General features: G+C 39.3%; 1 protein-coding gene across 1 annotated transcript; it reads right to left on the bottom strand.

The window, feature by feature from the left end:
* Nucleotides 1-10240: 10240 nt before the first annotated feature.
* LOC149146019 (transcription factor MYB35-like) lies at nt 10241-12923 on the bottom strand. The gene is made up of 3 exons (XM_089450117.1): nt 12591-12923; nt 11097-11226; nt 10241-10965 (listed from the first exon to the last, which is right to left on the bottom strand). Exons 1-3 carry the CDS (start codon nt 12724-12726, stop codon nt 10419-10421), a joined length of 813 nt encoding a protein of 270 aa, XP_089306243.1. The 5' UTR covers nt 12727-12923; the 3' UTR covers nt 10241-10418.
* Nucleotides 12924-25328: the final 12405 nt, after the last annotated feature.

Consider the following 25328-nt stretch of genomic DNA (forward strand, 5'->3'; position numbering starts at 1 on the left):
CCCAATCTCCCGGCTGAAATTGCTTGTCATGGAGATGTTGGTCATGCCACACCTTCCTCTGAAGTTGAACCACTTCTGAGTGAAGGAGGGCCTGCATGCGGTGCTCATCCAGTCCATTCAGCTGCAATAACCTTTCTTGCTGTGCATGGCTGAGATCTAGGTCCAGCTGAGCTGCCAACCTCAAAGTGTTATACTCAAACTCAATGGACAACAAAGCTTTCTTCCCATAGACCAGCTCATAAGGTGTGAAGCCGGTGGTGGTCTTCCAAGTGGTGTTGTAAGCCCATGTGGCCTCAACTAGGCGATCTGCCCAGTCTTTTCTGCTGCTGCTCACCACTTTGGTCAAGATCCCTTCTAATGCTCTATTGGTGACTTCCACCTGCCCATTTGCTTGAGGATGATAGGGGGTGGAAGTCCTATGCTTGATCTTGTGATGAGCTAGTAGATCTTCAACCAAGTTGGATGTGAACTGGCTCCCTTGATCGGTCACCAGCTCTCTTGGGTAGCCAAACTTGTAGAAGATGTTCTCTCTTAAGAACTCGACCACCTTTTCTTCAGTTGCTGCTTTGATTGCTTTAGTCTCTGCCCACTTTGTCAAGTAGTCAGTACACACTATGATGTAGGATCTCTGCCTCGAAGAGGGATTGATTGGGCCCACAAAGTCCATGCCGCACTTCTCAAATGGCTCGAGAGTCACTTGAGGTTGGAGAGGCATCTCATCCCTTTGGGTCGGTTTCCCCATTCTTTGGCATTGGTCACACTGGCTAACATATCTCCTGACATCTTGATGAAGTGTGGGCCAATAGTAGCCTGCCTGCAGGATCTTGAAGGCAATTCTCTTTGCTACAAAATGTCCTCCACAAGGCCCATCATGACAGGTGAGGAGAATGTCAAAGACTTCCTCCTCCCTTACACAACGCCTTAAGATCTGATCGGGGCCAAGCTTGAACAGGTTGCCCCCAATCCATGTAAATGAGGCACTCTTTCTGATGATTTTTCTCTTCTCTTTTGAAGAGAGGTGCGGAGGAAACTGAGCTGAAACAAGGTAGTTTGCTATATCAGCAAACCATGGAGAGAGTATTGAGATAGCAAACAGATGCTCATCAGGCATCTGGTCATCCACCGTCCCATCTTCATCTGCAGACAAATCCAATCTAGACAAGAAGTCAGCAACAACATTTTCTTTTCCTGGTTTATCAACAATGGTTAGATCAAACTGCTGCAATAAAAGTAACCATCTAATAATACGAGCATTCACATCTGGTTTATTCATCAAATATCTAATAGCAGCATGGTCAGTATGTACAAATGTTTGATATCCGGTAATGTAATGACGGAACTTGTTTAGTGCATGGACTACAGCTAAGAACTCTTTCTCGGTTATAGTGTAATTCAGCTCAGCTTTGGACAAGTTCTTACTAACGAAGTAAATGGCATATGGAAGTTTTTCCTCAATTTGTCCTAAAGCTGCCCCTATGGCTTTGTTTGAGGCATCAGTGTGGATGTAGAAAGGTAGGGCCCAGTTTAGACCTCTCAAGATTGGTGCTGACACCAACTTGTCCTTTAACTCATTCAAACTCTTCTGACAAGTGTCAGTCCACTTAAACTCCACATCTTTTGCCAACAAGCCAAACAATGGTGAGGCAAGCTTGTTGAAGTCCTTAATGAATCTCCTGTAGTATCCCGCTAATCCCAAAAAACTCCTAACATCCCTTACCTTTTGTGGAGGTGGAACCTTCTTGATTAGAGCAATTTTGTTAGGATCCACCTGTAATCCTTGGCTAGAGATGGTGTGGCCTAGCACGGTCCCTTCAGTCATCAGGAATTCACATTTTTCGGGACTGAGGGACAGGTTCATCTCAATGCATTTGGTGAGGACTTTTCCCAAATTGGACAATGCTTCCTGGAAGTTGGCCCCATAAGGAGTAAAGTCATCCATATAGATTTCCACTGTATTATGGACCAGCTCCGAGAAGATGCTTAGGACAGCTCTCTGGAAAGTAGCAGGAGCATTGCATAGCCCAAAGGGAAGGACTCGGTAGGCAAAGGCACCCCAAGGGCAAGTGAAGGTGGTCTTATCTTGGTCTTCTGGGCTGATTTGGATTTGATTGTACCCGCTAAACCCATCCAGGAAAGAGAAGAACTTCTTTCCTGCCAGTCCATCCAACACTTGATCTATGAAAGGTAGAGGGAAATGGTCTTTCTTGGTAGCTTTGTTCAGCTCCCGATAATCTACACAAATCCTCCACTTCCCATTCTTCTTGGGAACCAACACTAGAGGGGACACCCATTCACTATCTGAGATGGGGTAGATGAATCCGGCATCTAACAGTTTTTGCAATTCTTCCTTGACAATGTCTTTAAGGGCTGGATTCATTCTCCTCTGCGGTTGCCTAACCAGTTTACAGTCCTCTTTGATGTATATATGATGAGTACAGACCGAGGGATGGACTCCTTTCATCTCCTTATAGCTCCAAGCAAAAGCATCTAAGTGGCTGGCCAACAGGTTGCACAGCTCCTTTTCCTGAGAAGGAGATAGGGAGGAGCTGATTTTCAATGCTCTCTCAGGGCCGAATTCCACATTCTTAACTCTGGGAGTGACAGGGTTGGTTGTACAAAGATCCACTAAGGTGCTGGCTTGGGCATCCTCCACCAATTTTTCTAAAGGTAGTGCACTTGTAGGTGGGTTTTGGATCAAGTTCTCGATCAAATCATCCTCGGTTGGGGGATTTCTTCTATTGGTTTCTATGGTACATAGAGGTGTTGAATACACCTCGTCTTCTTCTCCTTCTTCCAACCAGAGTGGTAAGTCATGCTCTAAAGAGGGTTGGGCAGGAGGGTATAGGACAAGTTGCTTGGACATAGGACCATTTTTGATGGTCATATTTCCGGCATGACAACTGATATAGGCATCTGCAGTGGCTAACCAAGGCCTTCCCAAAATGAGGGGATATCCAGTAAGCTTTGCCTTTGGTTGTAGAACCAGGAAGTCTGCAGGATACTCCCAAGAGTCAATAGAGACCAAGACATCCTCCACAATTCCTTCGAGAGTCACAGTGGAGCGATCTACTAATTGCAGTACTGTCGAGGTCTTCCTCAAGGAACCTTGAAGATTGAGCTTGCACATGGTATCCCTGGTCATTACATTAATGGCAGCCACCAGATCAATCAGGGTGTGGGGTATGATGGTGCCATTGATGTGGACATCTACTACAGGACTTCCAGGATCTAAGTACTTTGGGCAGATGACTTGTCCTAGCATAAGGTCAGACAGTTGTCCTATGACATTGATAGTTGAAGCATCTTTCTTCCGTCTGCCTGGATGTTTGAAACACTTCTCCTTAACCAGCTTGTTATAGATTGGCACATCCTTGATGGCCTGGAGAAGGGGTATCTTCACACACAACTGCTTGAGCTCTCCCAGAAGCTCATCTTCCTCCGGGTTGGGTTGTGTGGTGGCTGTAAGTCTCTCAGGAAAGGGTGGAATAGGTTTTGGTTCACTCTCCTGATGGTTTTCCTCATCCTCTGGGGGAGGAGGTTGGCGATCTGGAAGAGTCTTTCCAGATCTAAGATTGATCTCCTGGATCTCCACAGCATAGGTAGGGCATGAGGTCTCCCCAGTATATACCCGTTGAGCCTGTCTATTGTTGGGGTTCGGGTTCGGTTGAGCAGGCATTTGAGGTTGCCTTGGAGGAGCAGGAGGTAATGGTTGTGGCTGAACTGGAGGTGGAGGCAGAATGGCGAGAGGATTGTTGCATTGAGGCCTCCACCCCGACTGAGGTGCACTCCACTGAGGCTGTGACTGGGCATGTGAGTGATATGAATGAGTAGTGGGTTGAGTAGGATACTGCGGTGGATAAGACCATGGCGGAGGCATGGAACAAGAAGGATGAGCAGGGGGACCCCAGGAAGGCATATGAATCGATTGGTTGGGGTTGTAATAGGCTTGTGGTGCCCCTTGCATTCCCTGCTGATAGGGTCTAGATCCTTGTGGCCTCCTTTGGTTGATGAAGTAGAGAGGTTCAGTGGGGGCTTCAGTCCCTTGGTACATGGCTTTAAACCCAGGTAAGGTAGGACACTGATTGGTAGGATGGTCCTCCTCACAAACAAAACACACTTCAACCGAATGCAATGGGCATTCGTTCTTAGGATGTCTTCTTGTGCACCTAGGGCAGAAGACAGCCAGGGCTCTCTCAGCTTCTTCTTTCTTTTGCTGGATCCTCAATGTGTCCAGCTGCGAAGCGATAGTATGTCTCACCTCACTCTTAAGGTCTTCTAATTGGTTTGTAAACTCATGTTTGGAGAAAGGGACACCAGTGGAGAGGAGGTTTCCTCTACCTCGTTTCCTAGCTGCCCTAGAATGATTTCTAAACACAGTTTTGATGTCCTCATAAGGCAGTTGGTAAATGTCCCCCCCGGCTAACATGTGAAGGGTATCTAAGAGATCTTCAGGTACTCCTCGGAGCAGAACCAACTTAAGGGATTCAGGGTCAAGTGTGCACCTGGCCCGCTTGTAACTAAGTTGGAACCTTTCCTCATAGTCCTCTAAAGATTCATCGTTTCCCATGGTCATCCGAAAGATTTCCCCCTTTGTTTCCTTGGACCTACAATAATCCCGGTACTTGGTGTTGAAGGCTTGCTGCATCTGAGCCCATGTGGTGATACTATTCCCAGGCAAACCCATGAACCAGCGTAGTGCTACATCCTTGAGAGTAGAAGGGAAAAGTTTTAGCTTTTGTTCATCCTCAGTATAGTCATAGGTCCTACAGAGGACAACAAACTCAAATAGGAAGGTATCAGGATCCTCAGTGGTCATTCCATGGAAGTGAGGCAAAGCAGAGGAGCTAATGTTTTTCATTTTCATCTCACCATTGGTCTCTCGGATGGGGAAAGATCCTTCTATCCTCTCATCCTCTCTATTGTCAGCCATAGCTTTAGGTGGAGTGGTCTCTAACTCTTCTTCTTCTATAGGATTTCGGTATGTCTTGGGACGTTCACCTATAGTTTCCTCTGAATCACTGTCACCACCGAAGAGTGAAGGGTGACTAAGTGATGTGGTGGGGGTGTTTGGTAGGAATTTGCCTGATCTATCTCGGTTCCTACGAGGCATGAAAGGGAAAGGACTCTTCTCTGTTTTTAGTGCTTTTGTTTTTTTTTCTTGTACCTGCAAAACTGAAACAAAGTGATCTACAACTAACTAGATTACTCAAATGAAATTTGCGGAATTGGAAATATTAATCTAGGAAAGCAGGAAATATTAATCTAGGAAAGCAGGAAAGATTAATCTAGGAAAGCAGGAAATATTAATCTAAGAAAGCAGGAAAGATTAGTCTAGGAAAGCAGGAAAGTCTATGCTACTTTTGCAGAATGGAAATGAAGCAAACTACTTAGCAGAAGTAAGAGTACGAAAGTAGAAGAAAAGCAACAATTACTAATACTCTGACGCTTCCCCGGCAACGGCGCCAAAAAGATGGTGAGCTCCAGTATTGTAGCAATAATGCTACAACTCCTGGGGCTTCCTGTCTCTTAATTTTATCAACCCGGTAGTTCGTACAAACTTGGAAGCGACGGTGCTGTATGCACAAGTACTAGCCCTTGTCGCAGCTGTCACTTGGTCAGCTGGCACAAGTCCGTTAGGGCTTAAGCCAACTTCTATAGGCTCACAGAAGAAGCTTTATCAATGATGGATGAAAGCTAACTCAAAGGAAGGCTACTCTACTTGACAAACTGAATCAAAAGCAATTTAAAGCATGTAAATCTATGAAACCCTAATTTAACTAGTCTATCCTCTATAATGCAAGGAATGTGGATGCGACTCTTATGAATGCTGTCATTACCTCTAACAAGTGTAAATGCATGGGTCTAAGCTACTTGCATCATGAGAAATGTGTTTTTGTGTTTTTCCTTTAGGTGTGTGGAATGAGTGTGAACTTGGCCTAATTAGGGTTTGATTGTGCAGGTGGGATGTAGAAGGAAGGAAAGTGTGGGACAGGTTGGGGAGGCTAGGAAAGGTCCCTAGGGATCCTTAGCACCCATCCACAGAGGTCCCTCACATTCAGAAGCTCGGCAACGAAGTGAGTGGCCTCCTACAGGAAGGCTGCAGGGGATCCTATAGGATACTCTGTTTTCTACAGGATGTCTACAAATGGCTACAGGATGTCCTACTGTGAGTGGTTGGAGTGATGGAGGAGAAATGGAATGGTGTGGGAGGCTAAGGGAGATGGAGATGGACCTGATGATGTCTCAGGAAATGGAAAGTCAGACGAAGGAAGGGTGCATGCAATGGGTTGATGTTTTGGAAAGGTGGAATCAACGAGAGTGCAGGAGATGGAGCTGTACGTGAAATGAGATAGTTGGAGGGCAAGTGAGTGAGATAGAAGGTGAATAGAACTTGCAGGTGGATGGAGAAAACGACGAAGGAAGTGGCTTGAGAAAGAGCAGTGTAAATGAAACAAATGACCTGTGCATCAAAACAAGAAATTCATTAACCTATTATACCATGAAACCTATAAATCCGAAATGGAAAACAAGAAATGAAACTAATGCGTGAGAGTGCAGTATGGATCAATGTCGAGAATGTATGAATGGATCTTCAATACAAACGTTCATGTGGCAGCTTGCGTGGAGATGAAACGACTGCTGTTCTTTTTGGTGGCTGATCATGGTCTACACCCCAATCCCAAACAGTGAGATGGCAGTGAACCTTTACAACCTGTTTTTGTTGGAGCTCCAAGAGATTTATTCTACCAACCTATCAAACTTGAATACTGAAAACAAAGCATCATACCAGTCCTATCTATGCTAATGAAAACAATTAAACTAACAAGCTGGAAATCCGAATTGCATCGGAAACTAAACAAACTCAAGTGCTGGAACTAATGGTAAATGCATTACAACACTGAGGAGGTCTATGGCTCTCAGGTTGGGCCCTAACCTGAGAGCTATAGCTCCTTGAGAAAACTCAGAACTAACTCAAAAGTGGCCTTCTTTATTCATAATCTGATAACATGCCAAATTGGCTTACAAAAGAGAACGAAACTTGAGCTGTGCTCCAAAATTACAATAGTAATACGAGAGTTTCAACAACCTAACCAAGGCTAAGGCCTCTATACTTATACAAAATGATGCTCCAACAAGTATCCATGATTCTAGGAGCTCGGCTGTTCAATCTATAGTTTAACTGCTGATCCTGTAGGATGATCATAAATGTTGTTTCCTGTAGAGCAGTTTTGAACTGCTGTTCCTGTAGAACAGCTGGCCGTGTATTAAGCTCGGAGGAAGGATGGAGTGGGGCTCGGAGTTCTTGGTGAGGATCACGAGGAATGTCCCCCAAGACCGTGGACAACCTCTCCTTACGTCAGCAATGCCAACTCGTTGTCTCCTTGCCACCTTTTCGTTGTCTTTTGCTCCCTTTTAATGCCAAAACCTGGAATCACAATGCATTAGCTACGTAGATAAAGTGCCTATCCTTTCTCCTACAAACAGCATGAATAAACTAAGAAGTGTATGCATAAACAATAAAAATGAATGGTTTGAGCAAGCAAAATAGGCCAAAAATGAGCCCAAATTGTACCAAAATTGGGGCTCATCACCAAACACACTTGATTTCCCCCCGATATATATCTATCTCTCTCTTCTTCCCTCGCATCACCTTCCACCTATATATCTATCTCTCTATGTCTCTATTTTGTATCTCTATATGACCTAAAAAACATACACACTCTTTATCCTTATTGATCTACCTCTCCCTCCTTCTTTATCTCCCTCTCTCTCTTTCATTCCTTTTTGTGTCTCTCTCCCCCCTTCTATCTCTCTTCCCTCTTTCTCTCCTCTCTCCCTCTCTCTCCATCTCCATTATCACTCACTCTCTCTCTCTCCACCTTTCTCTCTTTGTGTCTTTATTCTTACCTCCCTCTTTCTATCCCTTCTTCTCTCCTTCTCTCTCTCACATCCAACCTCTCTTCCTTCCTCTCTCCCCCTTTCTCTCCTACCTCCCTCTGCCTCTCTCCATTATCTCTTTGCATTTGATTCTCTCTCTCTCTTTGTCTCCGACCTCCAACTCTATCACTATCTCTCCTTCTCTACCCCTCTTCTCTCTATTTCTCCTTCTTTATCTCTCTATATCACCCAAACATGTACACTCTATCTCCATCTCTCCCTTGTCACTCCCTCTCTATCTCTCTACTTTTCTCTCTCTATGTGATTCTCCTTTCATTCCAACTCCATTTCTCTATACCTCCCTCTCTCCTCTTGTCTCTCAAGTCCTATCTCATCCTTCTTCTCTCTACCTTTCTCTCCCTTACTGCCACTCCCTCTATCTCTCCACTTCTATCACTCTCTCTTTGCTCTTCCCTCCCATATATATGTAGACTTAATATATATCATGATATATTAATATATATTACAATATTAAAAATTTAATATTATATTAAATTTAATATTCTATTAATCCTAAGTTATTAAATTTATAATATTATTATTATAATATATTAATATTAATACTATAATATATTAGTATTCATATTAAATTTAATGATATTTTTTACCTAGCATGATAACGAAAGTTTCAAATATTACAACTTTGAGATCGAAATATTTATATATTTATGTCCAGATTTTAATATATCCATAGGATATGGTTTTAATTTTAAAGATTCATTTTACAAATATTTAAGTAAAAGAAATATTAAAAGATTATGGCACAATATTTTGGATTTTTTGAGTTGGAATAACATTTCTACTTCATTTTACGAATGGTATTGACTTTAGTAAAGAGTAAGGATGTTTAAAATTTTACATTTGGAATTTTAATGTGGTAAAATTTGTTGTTGATGGTAAATTTATGATCCATTAAAATTCAAAGTATATGATAAAATAACTATTAAACACATAAGGTTATTGTATAATACAATTGACAAACTTACAGAAATAACTATTAAACACATAAGAAAATTGTATAATACAAATGACAAACTTACACACCATACTGGGTTGTAGAATGCACTTTCAGGGCAATTAGTAAAAGGAGAAGTGTTTTATTTTTAGATTTTTCATAATATGTATTTATTTTTCATGAGTTTTCAATTTTTATATTCTATGATAATATAGAAATAGAGAATATATTAGTATTATATTATACTATCTTAGATCTCTCTTAACTCTCAATTTTTAAAAAGTTGGGATTAAATCTCTTCACATAGAAACGAGTGGAGAAATAATTAGAATTCAGTACATTACAACATCTCTACCATACTAGGCTTATTTTTATTTGATTTTGACCAAGTTAAAATGTTTACATTACATTACAACATCTCTAGCATATTATACTGGAATTTATGCAACTATAAAATAATAATAATAAATGAGTTAAATATAAATACACATTAAAAAACATGCAACAATATTTTTAACCCTAGAAATTCACCCTTAATTTACCAAAAAAATTCTAAACTTGTAAATTGTTATTCTTACAATATCATAGATTAGCAATACTACATGTTCAATATAAGATATGTTATTTAATTAATTAATTGGAGATAAATTAATTAAAAAAACACAACTAATTTTAAAATAACTATAAACCCTTAATCTATACTATTATAAATATTTGAACATATTCTATGCAAATTAAATTTCTAAAATGCACTTCATAGTTATTCATATCCTATTCTAAAAACATAATTATTCAATTCCTATTCTAAGAAAGCATACCTATAGCATTAAAAATAGTTAGGTATACTAATTACACAAGTCAAAATTGTAATTCCAAGATATTTTCAGAGAAATTATTGGAACATATTTTATGCAATTTAAAATTGTACAATGCACATAATGGTTATTTATAACCTATTCTAGAGATGCACACCTATAGTATTAAAAATGGATAATGATGCTAATTACATAGTTAAAATTGTTATTTCAAGATATTTTCATATAAATTATGATAAATTAAATAATGTCAGTAGTTTAAAGAGTTCACAATTTTGCTAAGAAAATAATGGAAATTCAGATACTATTAAACATAATCTTTTACAAAATCAAATTACAATTGTCAAACTTTAATAGTTTAGATAAGTTTTAGTTACCTTGAGTTATTGATTACACTGAATCTATTTCCATCTTAAAAAAATTAATTAAAACATTCCTAAAATTAAATTTTTTTTTGAAATACTTTGAAAAATTAATTAAAACACCTAAAATTAGAATTTTTTTTTGAAAAAATGCCACTAAGTCCGTCCATAATTGGTGACTCTTGTCAGCATGCAATTGGAATTATTAAAGCGAAGCCGAATAACACATTTGATTATTTTTTATGACTCCAATACAGTTCATCTTCAAAATAATATTTTGAAACTGCCCGAGAGAGCTGCACTAGAATAAATGGAGAAATAAATATACTTTGACCGACAAGAGTACTTTCAGTTCAAGTTGCTGTACTTGTCAGTCATTATTGCATAATAAAGATCATTCAATTCCGTCCAAAATCCATAGACTGCCATGTTGTTGTTGCCTTCGTTATTGAAGCTATTCACCGAGGTTGATTCATCGCTTCGCCCCTCAGGCGAGTTATATTGATTATGAGCTGTGGAATGCGATATTTGTGAGGCGCGGCTAGTGGAGTTCGACGCCTGCATTGGGGATTCAGTGATTCTTGAGCCACAGTTTTGCGCGATCAACTGAGAGGTTATTCCAGGACTGAACTTAGAGTAAGGGCCATTAATACCCATATTACTATGGTGATCGACCCCTCCATCCTGTTGCTCTGGCCCATAGATGTTTGGGACTGTATTGTCATCTGATGTAGCATAGCGTTGCATGCTTTTGCTTTCTTGTTTCGCTTCAGTGACAGGACTGGTTTGATGATCCTTGCTTTTCTCCAGCAGTTTCTTCTTCAGCTTTGTGTTCCAGTAGTTTTTGATATCATTATCTGTTCTCCCTGGCAACTGTGCTGCAATTATAGACCACCTGCACAATGCTAGAACTCATAGATCAGGTCCTATATTCCAACAAAAAACTATAGCTATCATTTTTGTGGGTGAATGAATGGCAATTTATCTTTTATCGTTGAAATTCTTAGGTCAATGTTTTTTTACTACCTGCTACCAATGCTGACATAGAGGCTGCAAATGATGTTATCTTCTTTTTCTGAGAAACCTCCGTGCTTTAGATTAGGCCTTAAGTAGTTCAACCATCTAAGTCTGCAGCTCTTTCCACACCTTTTCAAACCTATATTTGCGGAGGACAAGGATCAGCTCAAGAAATCTGCAAAATACTGGTATTTTAACAGTGAAATGACAAAAATGCATCCGAGAGAATTGTTCTTGACCTGGTATTTGAATCAACAAATAAAGGCATGTATTCTAATAACCTAAGGCTGTATTGTATGTACTAAAAGATACGATTGGACAATGAAAAAATATCTATACCAGGAGAATCCAAAATGCGCCTGCTAAAGAGTCCATTATTCCTATTAACAAATCATTGAAATGCAGATGCTAAAAGTCCATTATTCCTATTAACAAATCATTAAGCATTAACACATGGATTTTATACACTATCTAAAAATCTAAACCCTGTAACATTCTTCCTGTGGATATCACGGAAACGTAATGAAATCATTGCAAAACCTAGAAACCTGATCAGAGTGAAAATGCTTCTATACCTATCTAATACATATGTTTATAACCTTGTCTATGTTTCTAAAAGCAATTTGTAACATCATTATCATTACAAACGGCAGTTTTTACACAATCTAACTCACAACATAGGTATAATAATAAGATAGATTTGCAAAACTTCTGGCAATTTGATCAGACAATGGCTGATTAGAAGCTTGGAATTGTAATGACATCATTGCAAAACCTAAAAACCTAATCAGAGTGAAAACGCTTCAATAGATATTTAATACGGATGTTTAAAACCTTGTCTATATATTTAAAAACAATTTGTAACATCATCACAATGGCATAGCAGATGAATATTCCAAAAATCTCTTCGACAGAAGCAAAGTCACAACATTAGTATGATAACAAAATAGATATACAAAACTTCTTACAATTTGACCTGTTACGTATCATAAGGCAAGCTAATTTAAACAATCCCTAACCAATTATATAAAAATAATCACGCAAATAATAACACCAAGAAATACTCTGGAAAACCTCGATTTCTCCTAAAAACCCAGCTTATTAGATTTCTTTTAGTCTTTGACCAAGCCACCAAGAAAGCCCTCTTCAACCCTTGGCCCTTAAAACGGCTGGAAACCTTACTCAACCCTTGGCCCTTTGCACTAGTTGGGAGCCTTGCTCAACCTTTGGCACCTTACTATGAAAACAAATAAACTTATTTATAAGTTTCTTTGCAATCAAATACAATTGGAATAATAACGTCAACCAAACCATTAAACCACTAATTACAGACCATCTTTCCTGAATCAAATTAATCCTAATATAATCAGACAATGGCCTAAGAATGTTTATATAACCTTTGAATATTAAATACTACTGTTTGGAAAACTGATCAAAAGTAGAACATACAGCCGAGCTATCTGATTCCTGAATGAATTCGTTGATATATAAAGGACAACATACCAACTTTCTGGGGTAGAGCGAGCCAATTGCCACCCGTCCCATACTTATGCATATATTCCTTGAGTTTGGAGTCCTCATCAGGCGACCATGGTCCTTTCTTCACATTAGCATTGTCACAGCATGGCGCTCTCCCCATCTCTTGAGAATGTTTCCACTAACTAATTGGCCTTGAGCGAACTGTCAGGATAAGTTCAGATAAGTGGATAAGATGGTTTTGGGCAGCAGATCCAGCTACTAACTCATCGTACCAGAAGAACTCTGATACATTGTAGGTGTCCACCTGCAAGGGCCCTTCCTCAGAGCCAGAACGTTGAGAGGATATGGCCTGACTGTCAACTGTTCTGTCAGGGCGCTTTTCGTTTATATTAGCATCGACTCACTTCGTTACGCATTAGTGTAGACTAATTAGGGCACAATTTTACCAGTAAAACAATGGAAATTAGGGTAGGTTCACATATAAAATTTTAGAAATCTAGATTACAGCTGTTAGATTACAGCTGTCAAGTTTAAAAAATTTAGGTGCTCAGAGTTTTTTTAATAAAGACGACTCTATTTTTCCTTTAAAAACTATTCAAACACTCACCAAACTAAATTTCTTGAAAAAACTTTTACAAAATTCTGCCTAAATTTTGGTAGTCCACGCGAAATTGTAACCTCGGTAGAGGTAAAGGTACACAAACGACAATGCACCTCGTCTCCTAATGGTCTACTGAATTTCAAACGATTAGGCCTTACAGGGCTCAAATTCCTTGAACAAAACAAGAGTTGAGCATGACGAATAGACAGGGAAATTCTGCAATACAAAGAACTTCTCTTCTTCTTGATTTCTACGTTGGTTTTTACGATGAGACAAATGTACAAAAGGATAATATGAATTCCAAGAAATCAGAGATCCATAAAAACAAATATACAGCGCGAAAGTATACAGCGTGTCGTGATGAAGGTTGTCGGGTAGGAGACGGGCACTGTGAATGAATTAAGCTCTCTAGTTGTGTGCAAACTGCATTTGATTGTGAATAACATGGGAGCAGGTATCCTCACTGTTAACTGTCACAATAAAATATGAAGGTAAGGGAGAAGAAATTATAAAATAATAAGTAGCTGCATAAAAGCAATATATACTTTCAAGTTACAGTGAAGACATTACCAACTCCTCCACCAACATCTTTAATTTTCTCCCTGAATCTGCTCCTCTTTTTATTGTGTATGATAAAGACAAATGCCCAAACGACGAGGGTGCCTAAAGTATTGAGATTATACTATATGATAAGACAAACTGTCAGACAATTAAGGTAATAAGCATCGGGAATGAATAAAAGATCGATAAAAACAACAGAATAAAGCGAGTCGTGGGTAAGGAGGTAGGGTAGGGCTTTGGGTGGCAATGTATAAAGCTTTCAAATCTGTGTGTTTTGCGCTTGTCTTTCTCTTCCTTTGGAATCCATTTCCTTATTGTGTTGGCAACCACTTTGTTTGAAGAAAGTGGAGACTAACGATACTGCTCACTCCAATTGATCTCCATTTTCTAGTAAAACACACAAGGGTTTCTTTCTCTTCCTTTCGAATCCATTTCCTTACTGTGTTGGAAACCACTTTGTGTGAAGAAAGTGGAGACTAACAATACTACTCACTCCGATTGATCTCGCATTTTCTATTAAAACACACGAGGGTTTCTTTGTACTTTTGGTTAGGAGAGGAACTTATTAATTTTTCAAACATCTATCTCTATTATAAGATAAGAGATCTCAATATATTAGTTTTTGGGATTTATTATTGTCATAATTTTGTTAATTTGTTTTCTGCAAAATGGGAGGTTTATAATTTAAAAAAAAGTAAAAATTAAAATAGTGGTTTTCATTATTTAGTTTAATTTAATTATAAATAATTATTAGATAAATGGTTAAGATTTAGTTTCCAAAATTAATAGTAATTATGAAGGATTTTTTTTAATTATATCTTTTTTTTTCTTTTAATTTAATTAAAAATTTTGAGATTTACAATATGGATCTCTCTCTCTCTATATATATATATAGATGTTGTAGAGACTACAACCACCCTCCAAAATTTTTCATTAGCTTTGTTTTGGAGCCTCCTTAGCGACCATCCTGAGCAACATGTCTTGTACTATCAAGCACATCCATCCTCAGCAACATGTCTTGCACTATCAAGCACATGAACTTCAGGTGTTTCATAGCGTCTTGTCACTGTATGCATGCAAGTTTGTTCCACCTCCTTGAGAGGCTCATATTAGGACTTAGTGTGAGTTGCTAGTTGAGGAGCTTCCTCTGGAAATTGCATAACTCTCGAGGGAAACCAGCCTTCCCTCGAGAAATTGTGCAAACCCAGTTGGGCTCCATAATTGCACAATTCTTCCTAACAGTCTTCCTCTAAAAAGTTGCGCAATTCATCCCGGGACAGCTCCTCAGCCTGGAAATTATGCAATTCTCGTTAGCAGTCACTTGCTACTCTCAGAAATTGTGCAATCCCTTTGGGACAGCCACTGTAACAGCTAACAGAAATTACGCAAATTAGTGAGGCAGCCTGCTTAGCTCAAAAATTGCACAATGGAGTGAGAGAGGCTTCCTTGAGAAAATTGCATAGTCCGACTGAGGATAGCTGCTCAGCCTAGAAATTGCACAATCATAGGAGACAGTCATCTATTCCTCCCAAAAATTGCGCAGTCCCTCTGGGACTACCATCTCTGCTCAGCATAGAAGCTGCGCAAATCCCTCTCCGAGGCTCGTAAACCGATGCACGTTCCTTCAAGTTGACTGGTTCCCTATCGGATGAAGCAAAACTAATTTGCATGCATGGACTACATTTCCCAAGGCAACATGCAAAGGCATCCCTAGATCTAGGGATTTACTTTTAGCAGCTGAGGTTACATGCAAGGATCATGTTAGAAACCTCCCGTCAAGTGTCGCTTTTCCTAAATTTATGGCATGCATGTCATAAAATCGATTTTATAAAGACTTATGAAACAGATGTTCTAGAGCTGATTCCTCGCATCGATCTTGTAGCTCTAACATCCCACATCACATCTAGGATTCATCGACACATTCAACTCAATTGTTTTAGGGTAAGCCCGCTTCGCATGTTTTGTGTTGTGTTTCTATTGCTTTTTGTGTTTCAGCTTGTGTGAATGTTGTTTGCTTGATTTCTGTGAACGCTTGTTGTCGTTTGCATGCATGTTAGCTTGTACAAGCATTGTTTTAGTTTTTGTTTGTATCTCACTATTGTCACATGCATGACATTGTTTTTGCACCAACGGTCACCGGCTCGGTGACCCGATTCACTCACATGCATGTTGTCTTGTTTTCTGAATCCTACACTTACTGTTTTCATGCATAATCATTCACTCTTGTTTGCACTCATCTCATCATGCATTCAGACTTCTCATATTTTGAGTCCAGTGTCGGTCGGTCTAGGCTACCTTGGCATGGACCATGCCTTGCCCTGCTAGCAATACGCATTTCCGGAAGTGAAGTCTCTTCCTCCCTTGTAGAAATTGTGCAATTCTTTCCCAACACTGACCTCTAGGCTTGCATTGCACAATTCTTGGAGGTAGTGTCCTCCTGGCCCCAAAAACTACGCAATGCAGTTTGTTGGTTGCATGTCACTGCTCATTGAAATTGTGCATTGTGCAGTTTTAGTCCTCATTAGGCCAGGATGGACTGTCCATTGCACAGTTCCACCAGTGAGTTTGCCTGATGACAGCCCGCACTGTGCCTTGCACAGTTTTGGGAGTGAGTCTCCCGACCTCCCCATGGAAATTGGGCAACCTCCATGATCAATCACATAGGTATATTACAAGTTAGTCCTCAAGTTTGTTTTGGTTTTTGATTGATAGATTTCTTGCCATGAGTGTTTCTATGTCTCCAGGCATCACAGCTGTTCGTCTATCTCTCAGCAGCACAAGTATAATGGCCTTCAAGAGAGTCGAGTCAAGGGACACCATTGAGAGCAGAACGGGGGTTGCAGCCAAGAAAGTGTATATGAGCTTGCTTACCTATGAAGACATTAGGTTGTTCGTAGACAAGGACATCAAGATAATATGGCATCAACAGGAGAGTGAGCAGCACCAAAATGCAGCACACCCACACACGACGAATGAAACAGGAAGTGTTATAGACATATTTGGGCACATCAACCCCAAAATTATATGTCGATGTATTAGGGCTCATCAACCCCTAAAAGAGTTGTTTCATAGCCTAAAAGAACATGGTCATCTGAATACATCATTCCCCAAAAGTTCCATTTGAGAAATCATCCAGAAATTGCCTAAATTGAACCATACTCACTGCTCCACTAGCAAAGTGCGATGCATACTGAGTGGTACACTACCAGGGTGTGATGCATACTATTTAGGCCTTCTATAGGGTACGGCAGGCAATGATGGACAAATGTCTGAGACAGTTTGCTAGGTGGTTGCTCATGGAATCTTCTAGAAACTTCTCCTATGCCACTTGCCTCTCTGAAATCGCCCAAGGATGAATAAGGGATCTAAGAAATCTCCAATCCCTTGTCTTGTGGAATCCATTGTAGCAAGTGGAATGACACTAATCAAACCCCATGGATGAATCACACCCTTGCAAACATCTATAAATGGATCCCTCATCCAAGAGATCTATGGGCCAGAATATTGTGAATTGCAAGGAAGTGCTGATTGTTTGTAATTGAGGAAAAAGCATTGTATTGTTGGTGTAATCTTGCTATTTCATGAGGTGAAGAAGGATGGAAGCTGGGAGGATGATGCTGGATTAGACAACTGGGTTGTAATTGTCCCTTCTATTAATAAAGTTCTTCAAGTTTTCTTCCATATGATTGTGCAATTGTGAATGTTATCATTTCTGAATGCTATCATTTCTTCATTATATATATGATTCTGTAATGTTTATGTTGTAATAGATCACGATGCTTTGACGGTTCTTTGTTGCTGTACTTGTGCAAGTACTCTCCAAGCATGTTAAGTACGAAGAGGAGTTGCAGGATCTGTCAAAGGGGAGAGAGATCAGGCAAAGTATCAAGTGGAAGTTCTAGGTTGCTTCCATTATCTTTCTCTTCTCTATTACACATAAAAGAAATCATTGAATTGCTTTAAACTCTTGTTTCTAGGGTAGCTGCCAAACCTATAGGGCTAGCATTCTTTAGGAATACTAGTTTTCCCATAAACAAATTGGTGACTCTGCTGGGGAATGAACAGATGTTTGTTTGTTGTTATTGTTTGCTTTATAAACTATAGACAGAGCCTGAAGTCAGCCAGGTAGCCTTAAAACTGCTCCTCCTCTGCAATTGCATAGTAGATGAATGCTGCTTCAATCAATCTCTGGTTTAGTTTATGAGTTAAACATTTGACTTACAAGCACATCTAGATGCCCTTTTGGTAGCTCAGTAACCTCTCAAGACATTCCATCATACTCTGCTCTTTATTTTTCATCAAAATACAACTTAACTCATTGAAAACGACTGCACATTTGAGCCAAAACCCGTTTCAGTTGCGCTCCATAGACCATCGCACTGTCTTCCACTGTAACTCAGTATGCATCGCACCTCCCGAGTGTAGTAAGTGAAATGCATCTCTATTTCTGTGAAGCCTAGGTGTGATGATTGACTGAACTCTTTTTCCATCTAGAAATTGAGGGGTTTTGACCTTGTTTTCAGTTTTGTTTGGTTGGTTTGTTGCAAATGAATAATGCCTCTTTACTGAAACTTACTTGCATCTCTTAGATCAACATCAATTACATTAGGATTAGTGAATGTTTTTGTGCATTTTTTCATCATTTACAATTCTTTGTCAAAAATTTGTTTAAATTGATTTGTCGCTTTGGTACAAAAAGTGTCGTAATTGTCATTTTTTTTTATCAAAAAGAGAAGTGTCGTGAATTATTCCTTCCCTTGATAATCGATTGAACTTTTCTTCATGTATTTGGTTTGATTTGTTTATATTCGAAGTGTTGAAAGCATTTTTATTCAAAATTTAAAAGTGTTGTTTTTAGTCTTCCTTTCTCTTTTGAAGAAGAAATTGTTGAAAATGTCATTTTGAGTGAAATATTTCAGATCTTTGCTACATTTAGTTTTCCTTTCTGGCATTTTGCACATTAAGGAAAGCGAAAAAAAATACATGCATTTACATTTAGCATTTTTTGATTTGTGTGCGAAAAGATGATTTAGGGAAATGCACTAGTGTGTGCTCTCTTCTCTTTGCTTAAAAGCACTCTTATCTTCTTTCCCTAGTCACCAGGATTTTCATTGCTCAAATAAACAAAGATTGTTTATCATTGTAGGTTGCATCTTAGGAATTTCAGATCATCATCACGCAGCGAACCATTAAAAGGCAAACTCTAATTAAGATCAACTTTAAAATAAATTTCAATGAACCTAACAACGATTTGGAACTTAACACAACATATCTAGAGGTCTAGGCTAGTGATGTGTTCTAGAATAGTTAAAACTAGTGGCTATCGTTTTCATTGAAGGTTGGGTGATTCCTCCTCCTTGATACGATAAGTGCTAGCATGGACTTGTGCTCCCCGTATCATCACGTATATATTGGGAGACCACAATAGGCTTAAATCCTTTATCCATAAGAAACTTAGTCTGCCGCCTTATTGATCGCAATGCACTGAACACAACATTCGGGAAGATTGACTGTCGTACATAAGTCCTTGGTAATTTCTCTTTAATTTATCACCAAGGTGTATATTACAGTTTTTTGAATGGTTTGGTAATCCCTCTGTCTTGGTTTTCCAGAATAGTCACATTCATTCCTTTTCGACTCTTTAAAAGAAATGGTCCATCTGAGCACTTGTCCTTTCAGGCTCATTAAAAATCGAAGGAGACTAGAGTCATCTTTAGCTTTTTCTCGACTCTTAAAAACTGAAAAAGAAAAGTTGTGTCCAAGTGTCATTAAAAATAATTGAATTCAGAATGACATCATTTTCCCCTTAATTTTTAATTGATCAAATAATCTGCAATCATGGAAGAAAGTCAATCAAAACCCTGTTGTTCGCAGAGACTAGCGAGTCAACCATCTTAAACTCTGGAAGTGAAGCTAATCCAGACAAAGCGGTCTCGTTTAACTGAGTCCAATACATCTGGTTTATTCGAAACTTTTGTTTCAACATCGTCAGAGACTACAATTACTCTGATTATTTCTGGTACATTTTCCTTGAGAGAAGAAGTTCTGCAATTATAAGATGACATTAGAACTAATCCTACTGTAATGGTAGACACTTTTGTAGCTGAAACAACTCCATCTAGAGTTGATCCAGAACCCCTCTCAGTTCAAACCAAGGCTACATTTGAACTAGTAGTTTTTCAAGAACCTCCCTTTGAGACTGAAGTTTATTTACCTGAACATCTTGAAGTTGAGTTTCAATATTCAGAAGGTATCACCCCTCCAGTATCTGTCACTGCAGAAGCTATACCTTCTTCGGCTCCATAAATATTTTACGGGCCTGACGGTCTACCTCTTCCACATGGTCTGACTGCTATAGAGGAGATAGTAGAGGATCCCCCATCTAGTACCTTGTTTCATTTTGGAGCTGGGATTCATTTGTATCCCTCTACTCCTGAGTTTGGTTCTTTTAATCCTCCTTCATCGCAAGTTCCTGTCGAATTGCTATGAGATATTTTATATAGACTAAACATGTTTGAGCAACCATCAACATCTAGGAATGTGTCATCTGATGCAGCTACCGTAGAACCTCCTACTCCTGTTCCTACAATGTTTTCTGGTACACCATTTGTTCCAGCTAGTTATCAATCACTAGTTGGAGTCCACTCAGGGGCTGTTTCAGCACCATGGTCTGCTCCTATTTATTCATCCGGAGTCCCATCTGGTCCTTCTTATGTTGAATCTCAGCAATTTGATCTTGCATGCCAATATGAATTTCAACAAACCAGTTTTCAAATATCAATATATCCTTTAAACACTGGAATGCCGCCATATGGAGAGCAGTATGCCTTTTCACTGTTTCCTCCTTGGGAACAACCATATGAGAGTTTCCAACAATATTCAAGTCAAATTGGAATTACATCTAGTGGTTGGATACCAATACTGCCAGAACAAACAAAGGGCTGTATATCCAATGCAACTGATCCGACCTGTGTCAAATATTCCCACTACACCTGCTATTACGACTGTGTCGCAGACAAAAGCACAATCTGTTGTGTCTCAACCTCAACCTGCTCCTTCTTCCTCGCAACCTCATGTTTTGACGCAGAAGACTCAAGTCTTTGAGGGTGCGATACAACATCCACTTGTCTCTACGGCTCAACCGCAACCTCAGGTTAGTGCTTCTTTATATGGAATGACTAAGGCACCAGCGGGTATTATCAATCCACAACTTGGTCAATCTTACAGTATTGGGCAACAGCAAATGGTCCAACAACCGTGGCTGGTAGAATACCAACAACTACAATTCTAGCAAACCCAACCTTAGTTTGCGCTCGGTTTACAATATCAAGCCTACCGAGGACCTGGGCAACAAGGCTTTGTAGGTTATGGACAGCCGCATTTTGAAACTGGTGATCAACAACCACACTATACTGGTTATGTCCAACAACCTTATCAAAGTTACCAACAATAGATGCATTATGCTAGTATGCAAAGACCTACTACTCAGGCGATTCCATCTTATCCTCGGTATGCTCCACCCAACCTGAATCACCAGTTACCTTTTGTAACAACTCTAGAATTACCAAATTTGAACTGGCTAACGAATGATCCAATTGCATATGCCCCTTAGTGGCCAACGATTCCTCGTAAACTCCCCTCTAATATTCCTAAGTTCAATGGAAATCTAGGTGAAGATCCATCGAATCACGTAATGACTTTTCATTTGTGGTGCTCATCTAACACTCTGAATGATGATTCGATTAGACTTCACCTTTTTCAGAGAATTCTCACTAGTCCAGCAGCGAAATGGTATATTGAATTGCCTAGAGCTTCATTTGATAACTTCACCATCCTTGCCACAAATTTTCTAACCCACTTTCAGTTACCCATCAAGTACGAAACTGGAACATAACTCCTTACTAGTTTTTAACAGGCCACGTCCACTCACATATATGACCATACTCATGAGTGGCGACGTAATCATCAAATGGTAAAGACATATGTTCCTGATGAGCTGTTAGCTGAGTGGTTTATTAAGTCCTTATTGTCATCTATCACTGAGGACATGGTGAAAGGAGGAGTTTTCACTGAAGAGCAAGTCATTGCTCATGTCCAATATTTATATTTTATCTATACTCAGTCTAGCACACTCTACGAAAAAATTCCTGATGCTCCTAGACTAGCCTTTTCCGTTCCACCTCCTCCTAAATCGAATAGGGACTCTCATGCTGGTGACGGTGTGATCAGTGCCTCAAGCACGCAAACCACAAGAGGTCCATTTGGCCAAGCTCTTGCTATTTCTAGTCAAAATGCAAATGAAAATTCTCTTGCCTCAAATATTAATTCTGTTTCATCTGACAAAGGAAAAAATCCAAAGCAACCAAGGAGCAAGAAGAAAGGGAAAAATAATAAGAAGAAACAGGAGAATTCCACTCCTGAGAAATCATTTGAGAACCCTACTAAGGCAAAGAAACCTCCTCATTATCCATGTTTGATATGTAACGAGGAGCATTTTATGAGAGATTGTCCACATTGAGCTAAGGTTTCAAAATTTTTGAAGGCTTCGAATACCTCAGTGGTGTTGACTAATCCGTTTCCAAACCCAGAAACTAATCTAGTTTCTATCGATAATGCTTCCACATCCCAAGTGCTTATGCTATCCATCGCAAACAAGAAAAATGATGTTTTGATATCGACAAGGAATAAATATTATGGGAATCCATCGTCATCGAACAACCAGGCTACTGATCAACCTAGTGGTTCGACAACAACTTCGCCAGAAGTAGATACACCCATTATTCCTGAATTAACTATAAAACTGCCAAAGGGAGTCGTACATAAATCGACATTTAATCCTCATGCTCAAGTTTCTTAGAATTATAAATAGTGGAGGATCTGGCTCAATCGCCATCCGCTATGTCGACACTTGAGGTATTGCAAAATTTTCCCTCCCAAAAGCAGGCTTTGTTATCAACAACAGGTGGGATCAGTCCAATAGATTCCAATCTTGTGGCCTTTAATCATAAAGGATATACACCTCAGTTACCGACCCAACTCGCTTTCCTTATATAGGTAAAAACCATCAATAAAATTGTTCATCGAACCATCATTGATGAGGGGGCATCTACTTGTATTATGTCGATGAGTTGCTGGTAAACTCTTGCTTCACCACCGTTGTCGCGATCACCAAGAACGTTAAAAGCATTCGATGGGAGAATGTACACTCCATATGGGATTTTAAGTAGCTTGCAAGTTGAATTGGGGGGCAAGACAGTAGACATTGAAGTCGAGGTCATTGATGGACTCCTTGACTACAATATTTTACTAGGAGGGCCTTGGGTTTATTCTATGGTTGTCGTTGTGTATACATATTTTAGAAAGATTGAATTCCCCTTCCAAGGTGGAATCACAATCGTTGACCAACTAGCCTTTTTTACTAATAGTTCACAAACTACTGGAAGCATTCCATTGATCCATGGAAGTTCACAATCACTTCAAAATGTTGGAGTAGGTCTCCTAAAAGACCCTTCCCTAATGGGTACTTTCACCCTCCCATCTCCATCTAGTTTCACGAAAGTGGCCATAGTGGGAACCTGTCATATGATCTCGTCTACATCATCTGAGTTTAAGAAGAGTTCCGACTATTTTGATAGTGAGGATCATCACACGGAGTTTCTATCAAGCCCCATGGAATCTTTGTAGCAATCAATTTTCTAGGCTTGGGCGAGAAACCCAAATCAGCACTTGACAAGTGTGTGGATAGATAGGTCTTTAGAATATGGTACCTCTTCTGATCCTTGGTTTCGCATATATTCTACAGATGAAGGAATCATCCAATCAATGATGATAGGAGAGACACCGTGGGAAGATTATCATCATCATTCCCACCTTCGAGATGACAATGAAGATTATTCAAACGACCTCAATCACCCCTCAATTGTTGATTTTTTATTAAATTCTGTAAATACAGTAGATTCTGAGCGAAATTTGTTCAACATTGAAGAAACTATCGCTATTAATATTTTGACCAAACCTAAGATTGTAGAGAATATTCACGTCAGGAAATCTTGTTCTCCATCAGAACTAGATAACCACTGTGCTCTTTTTCACAAATTCAGAGATGTCTTTGCATGGTCATATGAAGAAATGCTAGGCATTGACTCGAGAATTGTTGATCATGAAATCAAGATGTATCTAGATGTCAAACTAGTACGACATCAACTTCGACTTGTTCATCTAAAGAAAGCCACTTCCATTAAAGCAGAGGTTGAAAAAATTTTGCATGCTGGCTTCATTTACCCTGTACCTCTCACTGATTGGGTATCGAATATCGTTCCTGTGATGAAAAAACAAAGAACGATAAGAGTGTGCATCGACTATAGGGATGTAAATCAAGCATGTCCAAAAGACAACTTTCCTACACCCTTTATCGACCAGATTATTGATGAATGTGCCAAATGCGAAATATTTTCATTCAAGGATGGATTTTTCAGATACAATCAAATCAATATTCGCCCACAGGACCAGTCAAAAATTGCATTTATATGTCCATGGGGCACATTCGTATATCGTAAATTACCTTTCAGTTTGAAGAACGCAGGGGCAAATTTTCAGAGGGTAATAAATTATGCCTTCCATGACATCAAACACATCGTTCAACTGTATCTCGACGATTTGCCTACTCATTCGCAAAAACGGAGTGATCATCCGCAGCATTTGAGAGCCATATTTTTACGTTGCCAACACTACAAGATATGACTCAATCCGCAAAAAATGTGTGTTTTGTGTTGGTTATGGTTGACTGCTTGGTTTTATAGTTTCTAAGGACAGAATTCGACTCGACCCATTTAAGGTTCAGGCAATTCTTGGCATGCCTCCACCTTAAAATTTGCTTCAGATTTAGAGACTCTAAGGGAAAGCTAACTTTCTAAGGAGGTTCATTCCACATTATGCTGAGCTCTCTAAAGGTTATACACGTCTTTTTAAAAAAGGGGTACCCTTTCACTGGGATCAGGTTGCGCAATCTTCCTTTGATGCTTAAATTAAAAGATTCCCTGATAAAAGCATCATTAATGTACGCTCCTGACTATCAAAAAGACTTCAACCTGTATCTCGCCACTATAGATACAACAATTGCTATGGTTTTAGTGCAACAACATGACGGAATTGAACATCCTAATATTATTTAAGTCGTAATCTTAATGATACAAAAAGTAAGTACTCTTATGTTGAAAAGTTGGCTTTAGTAACTGTTCAAGCAATACAAAGATTTTGACATTAGGTACTCTTTCGCAAAACTACCATTGTGTCAGATTGCAACCCTATGACATACATTTTGTCACGTCAATTGCTGGGGGGAAAGTATTCCAAATGGATAGCCATTTTGCAGGAGTTTGATTTGAAATTCACCAAATCCAAATCAAAGAAGTCTCTCGTCTTTGAAGAGTTACTTTGTGAACTTCCTTTATCCTCCAATGATTTAACATCAAAAGCAGCAATCGTGGATGAGACTATGTTTTTGATATCGTCAAGCAATCCGTGGTACAGGGATATACTGGTCTATCTCTAGACCCAAACTTTTAGCCCTAACACCTCTCGCTCTGAACAACGACGTACTC

Source organism: Pinus tabuliformis, chromosome X (genome assembly GCF_031772625.1).
Source record: "Pinus tabuliformis cultivar Carrire ecotype Pingquan chromosome X, CPIR1, whole genome shotgun sequence".
In the NCBI taxonomy this organism is placed as follows: domain Eukaryota; kingdom Viridiplantae; phylum Streptophyta; class Pinopsida; order Pinales; family Pinaceae; genus Pinus; species Pinus tabuliformis.